We start from the raw sequence: 13,877 nt of genomic DNA, 5'->3' as shown, positions 1-13,877 counted from the left end.
ACATGATAAATGTTTAATAATAACATAAATAAAAATTTATAATTATTTATTAACATTTTAAAATTTTATTTTGGGTAAATAAAATGGATATATTACATAATTATTTTACTTTAAAAATTTTACTTTTATAATTGTGTTGAAAAGAAAAGAGTAATTTTTTTATTTACCCAATTAAATAGCAGTAACATTTATATTTAATAATAAAAAATAAATATTCTATTTTTAATAACTTATTATATATGTAATAAGTTATTACAGCCATTTTGAATCTAATGGTTTATATTTAACTACTTTAAATCTAGTGGTAAAAACTGCATTAATACATAATTTTTAAAATTAGTATAGTAATTTTACCCTAATAACATCATAAAATGTGGATAATATAAAAGCAAAATTATAACAAATATTAATATTATAAAAAAAAATAACGAATACAAACAACGAATATTAGCAAAATACAATGCTTGTCATAAAAAAAACTACTACCTCTGTCTCATATATATATAGGCCTAGTTTGACTTTCACATTGATTAAAAAACACTAATTATATCTTTTGTTTAGCTTTTTTTCAAAATATCCCTTTATAATATTAAATGACATCAATTGGGAATGTGAATGTATATTAAATAGGAGTATGTTAAGAAATTAGATAATAAATGATGTTTTAAAAAAAGAAAATAGGATTATATTTTGGGACAGAGAAAAAAAGAGAGTGAGCCTATATATATGGTACGGAGGGAGTAATTTATTAAAAAGGAGAGTGAAGTAATAACTAGGTGCAAACCTGGGGAATAAATAATAATCATCTATGTATAACTTAATAGTGTATCAAAATGGCAAGAACTGACTCTATTATGAGAAACTTCTCTACTTTCCTATTATTAATTAATATTTAAGAGGTAATTGCTGAAAAAATGTATAGTCCTAATTACTAAAACAAATTGATAACAAAAATAAATGAATCAACAAAAGTTGATAACAATTCTTTATGGTTTTTAGAAAAAGATATAAATTATTTCTCTCGATATTACCGATAAAAATATATAGTTTTCACAACCAAAATTTGAATGGAGCATGAAATAAAATATTTTTTTGTTTATCAGGATATCCGATAGATATGAGTTTGAGACGTGCTTCTGTTTATAAATTAATCAAACCACACTTGATTAACTATTTAAAATTTTTAATATATAAATCCAAAAGATTTGGCTACGAATCAATGGCAGGACACCGTCCTTTCATAAAAAAGCCAACATCTAATTAATCTCACCGTCATACCATAGAATTAGAAACATATTCTTCATGTCTGTTCCTAACCACCCACCCGGCCCTTTTCATTGACATGCATTCACCTCCTTATCCATTCACCCTGTTTTTTTTTGCCAAATTAATTTATTAAAATACCATTAACTTTCTAGAGTTTTACAATTTTATCCTATTTTTTATTTTTCTATCAATTTACTTCAAATCGACCTTTTATGATAGCATCCTCGATTACAATTAACTATATAATTGTAAATAAAAAAATATTTGCATTATTTTTAAACCATCGTATGCCTCTCATAAAAAATTTAAAAAATAAAGGTTACAAACTTATTAATCTAAAAAAAATAATATTGCAAAGATTAAAATTTTCAATTTTTGAAATAATTGTGCTAATTAATGATTTTATAACATATTACTTATAAAAAAAAAAAATCCAAAACTTGCCATGAAAACGAAATCAATAAAATGTAATATTTAAGTTACGTATTTTGTTTTATATTATTTATATTTTAAGGATGAAAAAATTCCAATTATAATAATTTTTATTGATAATATAGTCAAATTCTTATTCATTTAATAAAAGATAGAGAAATAATTTTTTAATTATTTTAATTATACATGTCTCAAATATCATATTTTTAAATTTATAAATGTCTCCACCAAATGTATGCGATTATAATTTCACATATATTGAAAGGACATTTAAAAATATGTTATTACTATCGTTGATTTTATAATTAATTGCAATAAAGGGTATTATTGCTACAAAATATCGAAGTTGGAATAAAATTGGTTGATAGAAATGTCCAAATAGAGTGAAATTGCAAATAAATGCAATTTTGATATATTGAGCCGTATTTTATGCATAAAAAAGAAGAGAGTTCAGAAAATTGCAAATAAATGCTTGGATGTGATTAAAATCATACAGAAAAATATTAAAATTAAAGTAAATTAGACTAATGCGTTTGTATCTAAAAGATAAGTTTCCCGAAGAAACATTCGAATTTGATATTTGGGAAACAATCAAACTCTGGATGAGAGTTTGGGTTAAATCTTTTTAGATGTTGATAAATTTATTATAACTTTGTAAACAATTATTGATTAATTTATTGACTGGAGCTAGAAATATTTTTTAGTGGGTGAATTAGATTAAAAAATCCAAAAATTTTCACAATATATACCTTTTCTTAATTTTTTATCAATTTAATCCTATTTTATAAATATTTTTTGAAAACAATTGAGCAATTGACCCACGATATATGATGTGGCACCGGTTGCCTATCGTTACTATTGTCAATCACTATCGATAGTTATGAATCATCATTCATACTTACAACCTACTAATAGCAGGCACCGATAATTACTACAGTTTATGTTTATGGATAATTTCATATATTTAATAATATATTTTTAAAACATGAAATTTCTATAATTTTAAATATTTGATTCTTATAAATTATAAATTATAATAAATTTTAAATTAATTTTCAATATTGTAATTAAACAATGGAAAAGGAATTGTTTGAAAAATATTTTCTAAAAATTTTTTATTTCAAAAATATTTTTGGAAGATGAGTTATTTTCTATAAACAATTACAATCAGAACCTAAATCTAGTTCTTTTAAAGAAAAAAAATTAATTTATAGGATAAATTTATTTACTCCTGATGAATGAGTGATTCTATATACCAAGCCGATCAAAAGAAGATTTTTTAAAAAAATATTACTATTTTATTTTTTCTCCTAATATATAGTTAAAAATGCATTCGTTTGAACCAAAATATTATTTATATTCAAATAAGGGTGATGTAAGTAAGTGTTTCCCTAATTTTATAATAGTATCTTTCTTTAACCAATAGCTGTTGGACAAAATCACAGCTACAGATCGTACCAAGTTGCCAGTTGATTTGGGTCAGGAATAGAGAAGAATCGAAACATAGTGCATTAGTGTCAAATTTTTATGCTGAGCTAATTTCAAAAATTCAAAGGATATGGGTGGCAGTTGCTATTTATTGGTCCAAAAAAGCTGAAATTCTTCCATTATAAAATGCTTGCCACACCATTCTTGATTAATTAACATTCAAATTAAAAAAAAAAAAAAAAATCTCTCATATCAAACCTCTATCACCAGACATTAATTACAAAAATGAACGGCTCACTAGCTCCCATTGCCAAGAGGTAATAACAACTCCTCCTAGTTTCTAATATTCATTCTTGCACTTCACCAAAAGAATGTATATATACGTATACACACAGTCTATATATAGGTTTCTCATTCTGGCACTTCAGGAGAAATTATCGTACAAATTAATGCACATATTAAAAATTTGTTTGACACTGAGAAAAATTACCATTTTAATAAAAGAATTTTGTAACTTTTTTTGGCAGATTAGATGGCAAAGTAGTCTTGATCACCGGGGCAGCAAGTGGAATCGGCGAGAGCTCTGCAAGACTCTTTGCTAAACATGGCGCCAAAGTTGTAATCGCAGACATCCAAGACGACTTAGGCCATTCTGTATGCAATGAAATTGGCTCTGATTATGTCCATTGTAACGTGACAAACGAAACTGATGTAGAAAACGCTATAAAAGCAACAGTTTCAAAGTATGGTAAGCTTGATATAGTGTTTAGTAATGCCGGGACATCTGGAGATGAAAGTCCAAGCATTTTGGAAGTGATGTATGAAAATTACAAGAAAGTTTTTGATGTGAATGTGTATGGAGCTTTCTTGGTAGCCAAACACGCTGCAAGTGCAATGATTCCAGAAAGAAAAGGAAGCATTATTTTCACTTCAAGTGTTGTGTCAGTCACTCATGGAATTGTTCCTCATTTATATGCAGTGTCAAAACATGCATTAGTAGGGCTTACCAAGAATTTATGTGTGGAATTAGGGCAATATGGGATTAGGGTTAATTGTATTTCGCCTTATGGGGTGGCGACGCCTTTATTAAGGGAAGCGTTCGGAGGCATTGACAAGAAAAAGGTGGAGGAGATTATGAGTGCGGCGGCGAACCTAAAGGATATTGTTTTGGAGGCTAATGATGTGGCTGAGGCAGCATTGTTTTTGGGTAGTGATGAGTCAAAGTATGTTAGTGGTTTGAATTTAGTTGTTGATGGAGGTTATAGTACCACTAACGTGGCTATTCGAGAGAAAGTTAAAGAATTCTTTTCTTGAGAGCCCGCCCAACTCAGATGTCTGTGTTATATATAGCATAACACCATCCACTTGATTATGTAATTATAAAATTATAATAAATTAGTTAATTTTCATAAATTTTTTTCTCTTTTTATAAAGAGGACTAAGTCATTTTTTTATAGTGGTTTATTTTGGATTATTTTTCGCTTTGACTAGAACATATATTCCGATGGACTAATTTTCTTGAATACTAAAACATTAGGAAAAAAAATATATATATATAAATATTTTTTAAATAAGTTATTTTTCAGAAAGAGCCTAAATTTAATATTTCAGTTTAATTAGCGGCAAACTATTCATATTAAATATTAATATTTTTTAAGTGATATTTATGCCGAGATAATTCGGGAATTTTACAAGTTTAAAAAGATTATGTAAATAATGTAGAACTTCTTTTCTTTCTTTTTTTTTTTTTTTTTTAATCCTCAGATTTGATTAATAAGGATTGAAATCTCCTGATAAAAACATTTTAGTTCTTTGCTTGAAAGCAATTATCACTAACAACTATATGATTTTTTTTTTAATACAACGTTAGTAACTTTAAATTAATTATAATTTGTCATAGACATTTAATTAAATATCAGTTTGACCTCGATTCACATTTTAACAATTGGTCCTCTATTTTCACTAGATTAATGACCGAGCCGCTACTGAAAATCTTAGATGAACGTCAATAAGTTAAAAAATTATTTTTTAAATAATAAAAAATAAGTTCTTTGGAATATGTTCTTCAAGAATAATGTTTTCTTTAGAAAACAATTTTCAAAAATTAAGTTATTTTCAGTAAGCAATTAAAGTCTAAATCTATTATTTTTTTAAAAAATAAAAATAAAAATCATTCAAAATAATCGTTTGGTTGGATTTTCAGTTTTTTTTTGCCAATAGTTTGACTATTTTCAAGGGGAAAAACGGGTGTACAAGTTGCGAGTTAGTTAGGAGAATCTAAAATAACACGATGGACTATACAGTTTGGTGAAAATTCATATAATCAATAGAATTTAAACTCAAGATCTATCACTTATCACGTCAGTGAAAAAATCAATCAAACTACTCATGATTGGATGTTTAATGATAGTACCTTAATATCCAGTTTGTATGCATAACTGATTTCAAAAAATGGTCCATGATTCAATGGGTGTGGGTGGCAATTGCTATTTATTGGTCCAACAGCTGAAATTCTTCAGTTAATAGTTAGCATTCAAATTGAAACAACTCTCTCGATAGATCTGGGCTAGCTGTTGTTGGACTTTAGAATCATGGACCAATTATATTGATGATTGGGCTCTGTTTTCATTCCTAATTGGTCGTCTTTCCAAATCCTGGACGTGGTACTGCCATTTTATCCTTTTTTTTTTTTGTTTTACAGTAAATGGTAAAAAATACTTTTATTTTAATAAAAATTTATTTTCTATTAATTTAGTTCATAAATACATGGTACTAAGTAAATCAATATCTGAAATCATAAGCGCAAAAATTAGTTTGTAGCACATGGAAGCGGATTGAGGGAAACTTCAACCACGACAACGTGGCCTAAATCCTATAGGTAGAACTTGTAATTATAGAATTATGGTGGACGAAGAAAACTCACTCTTTTTCTTGATATACATTCTGTTCCATTTAAAATATTTTAGCACCACAGTCTAAAAAAGCGAAAGGCCTTTCTGATGGGAGTCCGGAAATATACAACAGAAACTACTTAATATTGAAATAAGTACAAAAGCAAACCACACATAATTCACATAAGAATTAATCTATTGTAACGTAAATTCGTTCATCGGTGTTCTTTCCAGATATCTTCAAATTACCTTACAGCCTTTTACCGTGTGATTTTAATTGATTTTATGAATTCTATTTTTTTGAGTGGGCAGAAAAACAATATGTCTGTGCCTGTTTCTTGAGAGACTATCGCTTTTTTTTTCTTTGAATACACTGCTATCTATAACGCGTATTCAAAAAACCAATAACCTCTCTTATTCGCATGGGAAGCAAATAAAGATCAATCATTTTGTTACCCATGCGGTTGATATTTTAAATAAAACAGATTATCCATTTTTTAAATAAAAAAATTAGTCTATTAATTTTTTAAAATATATAACCCACGTATGGTCCAAAATAATTAAGGCAAAGAAGGGACCGCAAGAATAAATTAATATGGCTATAAATAATAATAATAATCCATACAGGACCAGTATATTCTTATTATAGTTAATCATAAATTATACCACTAAAAATTCACAAATGAACTCGTTATTAATTTAATTTTCCATAACATAATAATTTATGTTCCCCATGTAAAGATTACAAATGCTTGTCAAATAAGATAAATTACTGACAATTTATTTAAATAACAATTTTAATCTTTAAAATTGCACTTAACTTATTTTATGTGTCAGATTAAAAATCTATCTGTAGGGTTTACACAATGAAACCGTATAAATTTACTTAAAGTGCATCATTATTCTCTAAACTGAGATATGGATTTTATCATTAATTAATATTTTGTAAATATAAATTATCTTTACCCAATTCACCGAGAATTATTGTCCCGATAAATGAAACTCACTCTTTAATAAACTAAAGCATAAAGCAACATATATTTGTGAAATATTAATTAAATCAAGATTAAGAACATAAATCTTGTTTCTAATATCCTAAACAATATGTTTTAATAGTCAGTATAAAACAATCATTCTCCACTTAGTCCAATTAGATACATAAAAAATGTACTAACACCACTATTATAAAATATGTATTCATTTAATGCAAATTTTCAATTAAATACCTAAAAATATTGTTCAAAGAAATAACACCAAAACCATATTTTATATTTGCATGGTTAACAGTATATCCCTTTCACTTTCTTCACTAGCTCCCATTACGAAGAGGTAATATTTATAAATTCATATCCATCTAAAAGAGCCATAAATCTTATTTGACAATCGCTTTTAATATGGTATTAGTGTTTTGGTTCAAACTGAAATTGGTGGAGGGGATTTTGAGTGTGACAGCGAATCTGAAAAATGTGGTTATCGAGGTTAATGATGTGGCAAGAGACAAGTTGTTTTTTAGTAGCAACCAGTTTAAAGCCTTGTTACGCAACATCTTTGAAAATTGCTGAAAGATAACGTTCATTGTTTTGATTTATTTTTATTAATTGTATTATTCAGTAACATAGAGATTAATTAAATTTTTTTAATAATTATATCTATTGTTTTTTCTGATGAATTTAGCTAATTAATTAGTTAATGTCTTTTTCTGATATTTTAAATTAAATAACTAATTAAATAGCTGTTTTACTAAACAGTTATAATTTAAACCGCTGTGTAAACAACTAAAAGTTAACAGCTAATAAAACAACTAAAAATTACTAAGTTTGGTAAAATTAATTATTTTGATAGATGTTAAATATTTAAGTAGTATTTAACTATTAGCTGTTTGAGTAATATTTAACTGTTAGTTATTTAATTAGCTTTTTATGACAAGCTAAACGTTACATAGTTTAATTTTTCATAAAATTCTAACAATAAAAAATAGCGTTTATATTTTGACTAATCAAAATAATAAAAGCTATTTAAAAAATTATTCACCAAAATAATTAGAATTCTCGGCAAGTATGTCAGTGGTTTGAATTTAGTTGTCGACGGAGGTTATAATACCACTATGGTGGCCGTTCCAGACGAAGTCAAGATAGTTGTTTACTTGCAAAACCCACCCAACTCATCTATCTCAGTCTTCGTGATCTTTCCTAAATATTATTCCCGTTTGCATGTAAAAAAAAAAATAAAGATTATAAGATTATTTTCATTTTAAGATGTGTGACTCATGTGTTTTTTCACAAATGGAACATCTAATCTAGGAGACATTATCCATTAAATTTAAGTATGCCTCACCGTTTAAGTCATTTTTCATGGATTTTGAATTTTTTTCTTTTTATCTTTAAGCAATTAATAAAGTAGAACAATGATGTGAGGGCCAAATATTCCATACTAAATTTAATTTTTCAATTCAATTGTAGACAAACTATTTTCATACTAAAACGTTAACTTTTTATTATTAGGTCATCTTAGAATTTAGGGTAATTTATTATTTAATCCCTCAAGTTTTACAAAATTAACCAACTAATCCAAGGTTTTGCCAAAATATCTAGCTAGTCCCTCAGGTTTAACTTCGTCTAATTAAAAGGTCCTTCCATCCGAAAAGTTGGTTTTTTTCCGTTAATTATAGACTAAAAGACTAAAACACCCCTCTCTAGCTGACGTGGACTATAAGGAAAAATTATTATCTAGTCCCTCAGGTTTTACATAATTATCTAACTAATCCCAAGTTTTGCGCAAATATTTAACTAGTCCCTCAGGTTTAACTCCGTCTAATTGAAAAGTCATTCCGTCCGAAAAGTTAGTTTTTTTCCGTTAATTGAAGACTAAAAGACTAAAACACCCCTCCCTAACTGACGTGGACCAGTATGAAGCGATAATGTTATACTTAGTTTGTTTTCCTTTTATTCCTTCATGCCATAATGATATACCTAGTTTATCTTTTACATAGATAACCTTGCATTAAATATTAATATTCATATTCAAAGTTATGAAATTATAATAATATAGGTGGCAATAATAATTGCTTTTTTTATCTATAAATAACTATTATTTTAGAGCCGGTGTTTTCTCTGCAAATATCTTTTTTTTAGAATATTAATGAGTAATTAATTTTTTTTTTTCAATTTTATCCTTATTTATATTAAATTTAATAATTATTTTTATAATTTTCCAAAATCATATAACATCTCCTTTCTTACTTAAGGTTACGTAATAAAATTAATTAATATTTTGTTATAATTTATAAGAATAAATTTACTTACTTAATTACCATAAAAACATTAAAAGTATTTATGAATAGATGGAATACTTTGTTTTTTTTTTTTTAGATTTTATCAATGATAATAGTAATGTTTCTTGATAAAATTTGCATATTAAATATGAATAAAATAGAAAATTATGTTTATTACTTTTTTTCTAAAAAAGAAACTATGATGATAATTTGGGGTAAAAAGAAAAATGAGGTATTTACTTTTTTGAAGAGGTATTTACTTTCATGATTCACTTAAATTTAATAATATTTAATTAGAACATCAAATTAATTTTTTTATCCTTTTTTTAATACTGTCTTTGCTCCATAATACTTGTCAGATTTGAGAAAATAGTTTGTTCTAAAATATTTGTCTAATTTAGTCTAAAATACTTGTTATATTTGCGGTTTTAAGGAGTAATAAATTTTTTTTTCATATTTACCCTTTGTGTATGATTAATAATTATTACTTCAATTTAATGATTTTTTTAGAGATTAATATTAAATTAAGAGTAATATTGTCAAAATTTATTCAATAATTTATTATAATTTATACAAATTTAATATTTTTTTTTAAAAGACATGAAATTCTAAATGTGACGAATATTATAGAATGAAGATAGTAATATTTTAGAGACATAATTATATTTAATGGTTTTCGATTTGCAAATATTCATAATCTAAAACTAAACCGTACATTTAAGAGAGAAAAATGATTATGTCTCTATCGACTTTATATGAAACTCTTCAATTTTCATTTTTAAATTTAGCGAAGCTAATTTTCCTATTCGTGTAATTAAGCTTAGTCTATACAATTCTACATGTGCATAAAATTATAGGGAAAATTATTATTTAGTCTTTTAGTTTATACAATTCCCTCCCTTATCGCTTCATACTGGTCCACGTCAGCTAGGGAGATGTGTTTTAGTCTTTTAGTCTTCAATTAACGGAAAAAAACTAATTTTTCGGACGGAAGGACCTTTCAATTAGACGGAGTTAAACCTGAGGGACTAGTTAGATATTTGCGCAAAACTTGGGATTAGTTAGATAATTATGTAAAACCTGAGGGACTAGATAATAATTTTTCCTTATAGTCCACGTCAGCTAGGGAGGGGTGTTTTAGTCTTTTAGTATATAATTAACGGAAAAAAAATCAACTTTTCAGACGGAAGGACCTTTTAATTAGACGGAGTTAAACCTGAGGGACTAGTTAGATATTTTGGCAAAACCTTGGATTAGTTGGTTAATTTTATAAAACCTGAGGGACTAAATAATAAATTTCCCTAGAATCTATAAGGAAAAAACATCATGTATATATTTTCTCATCGGATGAGTAACTTCTTTTCTTTTTTATAATCCTCATATTTAATAAACATATTTTAGTTCTTTACTTAAAAGCAATTATAATTACATGAAAATTAAACATTGTAAAGGTCAGAAATGGCAACTTTCCATAATCTAACAGCTACTTTTATAGCCCGTTTGAAACAAATGAATCATAGTCGTAGAATTTATTTGTAAATGAATTTCAAATAAAATTTATTTGTAAATGAATTTGTTATGTTTGGCATGCGACCATTTAAAATAAAAAATTCAATTGAATTCTATAAAATTATGTTTGGAATAAATTTTCAAATGAAAATTCATTTGTCTTCATTTCTTGTAACACCCTTGACATAATAATTTAACAAAAATAAATAACAAACACCAATTCTATTTATTATGTAAAATATAATAACTTGTCATTTTTTATTAAAATATAAATAATAAATTTCATATAAATAAATAAACTAATATTCTACGTTACTTAATTAATTAATTATATAAGTAGTAACATTCATCATAATAATTATTTTTAATTGATGTAAAAAATTTTGTTGATTTAAGTAATTAATTTGGAAACTAAAAACAATATGAAGAATGTTATTATTGTTTTGAATTGTATTTGAGAATAATTGTTGATACTCAATTTTTATAATTTCATAGTAATAATAACTAACATTATTACTAGACTTAAAAAAAAAAAAGTCATTACTGGTTCGAAATTTTTTTTTTAAAAAAAAGGAAAAAAATAAAAATATAGACTAACGTCAATAACGTCATTACTGGTTCGAAATTTTTTTTTAAAAAAAAAGGAAAAAAAATAAAAATATAGACTAACGTCATTATTGAATTAAAAAAATAATTGTTATAGTCTGAAAATTTTCAAAGAAAATAAACAAAAAGAAAAAAAAAAGTAAAAATAGTTGAGTTTATAGTGGAGGGTAATTTTGTCAATAAACATTTTAATGATCAATTTTATTACAAATTTCATCAATTTAGTAGAATTTCAGTTAGACATACCTAATTCCATAGAATTCAATTTGTATAATTTAAATCTACATTTTTTTCATCCCAAACACAATATTTTGAATTTCCAAATAAATTCCATAAAATTTTATAGAATTCATTTATTCCAAACGGACTCTTAAGGTATTGAATATAATTTACATCATAATCAATTCAGGTCATACAAATAATTACTTATGTAAATTTTAAATTAAATGCTCTAAGAATGGTAAAAAGAAAAGAGTTTTCTATATGTAAAAATAATAGTATTATATATTATTTTCTTTCTCCATGACCGCCAAGTTTATTATAACATTTCAATTTAATAGTTGTTGCCCAGTCAAATAAAGGATACGCACGATTCTTCCTTTAAGTTAAAGTGTTATATGATACGCATCAAGACATAACTTCGTGTGTAAATGATCACTAATTGATCCATGTTTTTCGATGCTTAAAAAAAAAAAGAAAAAGTGATGTATGATCTAATTATAGATTATAGTGATGTATGATCTAATTTCTTATGTTAGATATTATTTTAATACATTTGATTTCTCAATTATAAGTAAAAAATAAAATTATAAAAACATTATAAAGTCTGGATTTTATTTCAAATCTAATGGACTGATTTGATTAAAGTAATCCAATGCTGACTATCTTTTCGTTTTTGCTATTATTTCTTTTCAAATATTGCTGCCTATCCTCAAATTAAATCTATATACTAATATATAAAAGTTGAAGTATATTTGCTTACTTGACATAACTTATAAAATACTAATTAATGAGTTAGCGTGAAACTTTTTTATTTATTTTAAAGGAAATCTTTTTGAGTTTATATGAATTATTTTAGACACCAAAATATAATTAATATGATCATTCTTATTTTAATTGGATGTTAATACTTAATATAGCATTAGTTACTAATTATTTTAGACATTAATGAAGTATGAATTAAAATTAGTACTAATTTTAATTTGATTATTCTTATTCTATAAAAATAGATTTTCTGATTTTTTTTTCAATAATTAATAATCTTACTAATAGGATTTTTACTACACTCATTGTTGTTTTCATTAATTAACAAAATACAACGATAATAGAAAGTGAACTTTTCTTAGCCTCTAAACAAAATTTTAACAGTCAAACCTAATAATAGATAATTAATCACTCATAATATCTTTCTACAAATTATAACTACAATAAAAAAATTAATTTCGTAATTTATCTAAGTAATTTCATTAGTTGCAATTCAATAGGGAGGGCTAGCCTTTACTGTGTGGCTCACAATGTTCTTTCGACATATTTAGTAGACTCCTATAAATCTAAAAAGAAATATATTTACAAATCAAGTATTTCAGATAACAACTCTTGCAAAAAAAAAACACATTAGGAAAAATATTTTTATGACAATTTCAAGTTTTAAATCTTAAATTTTTATCTTTCTCATTTATTATAAATGTAAAAGAAGAAATTTATCATTTTATATTTTAGATTATTTCATTTTAGGAGTATAATTTTATTAGACGTAGTTAATAATAAAATATTTATTAATTTCAATAAGGTTTATAATATAGTCTGTGCAACCAATGGATGGACAACTACAAATAGTTACAATTTGTTAAATATTTTGCAAACCAAGTCGAATAAAAATAAATTTAAATTTAATTAGGTCACGGTATTAGGTCGATTCAAATTCAATTACTTATTATTTTTGCTTATTTACATGAAGAATTAATTTAAAATTCAAAAAATTGTTTATATATATATAAATCAGTTCACCAAATTCAAGTTATGTGGAACCGTATTTGGATTGCATTAACGCTCTATTTAGTAACAGTAGCTATTGTAATAGTAGTTTAAGAAAGAAAAAATAGAAACAAGAGTTTTGAATATGTATATACGAAGGTGCAGCAACTGATATAGTATTAATGCTGTTTTTTTTCTGTATGTACAAGTAATGAAAGGAAGCCACTTATATAGTGGTTAAGTCGACGACTAAGTACAAAAAATCCCTTAATAATCTATGAAATATTAACTAATTATTGAAAGCAGATCCTAGCTACCAACTCAGTCAAGATACAATCTGCACATGGTAATCCAACAACCAAATATATCTAACAGATTATGGAAAATATTTAGCCATCCTTATTCCTCCATAAACCACCTTATTTCTCCTTATTTTCCACAACAGGTGCTTGCAAGGAAGTGTGATCACTTATAACCACCTTATCACTCTTGTGATCATC

At 25.4% G+C, this 13,877-nt stretch overlaps 1 protein-coding gene across 1 annotated transcript; it reads left to right on the top strand.

The window, feature by feature from the left end:
- The first annotated feature begins 3,297 nt into the window (after positions 1-3,297).
- On the top strand, positions 3,298-4,539 carry LOC105635865 (short chain aldehyde dehydrogenase 1). The gene is made up of 2 exons (XM_012218987.4): positions 3,298-3,443; positions 3,654-4,539. The coding sequence occupies exons 1-2, from the start codon at positions 3,412-3,414 to the stop codon at positions 4,438-4,440; spliced, it is 819 nt and encodes a 272-aa protein (XP_012074377.1). The 5' UTR covers positions 3,298-3,411; the 3' UTR covers positions 4,441-4,539.
- Positions 4,540-13,877: the final 9,338 nt, after the last annotated feature.

Source organism: Jatropha curcas, chromosome 2 (assembly GCF_041381405.1).
Source record: "Jatropha curcas cultivar XTBG-Jc1 chromosome 2, XTBG_Jcur_1.0, whole genome shotgun sequence".
Classification (NCBI taxonomy): domain Eukaryota; kingdom Viridiplantae; phylum Streptophyta; class Magnoliopsida; order Malpighiales; family Euphorbiaceae; genus Jatropha; species Jatropha curcas.
Note: the sequence above shows the minus strand (reverse complement) of the source record. Positions and strands in the feature narration are given on the sequence as shown.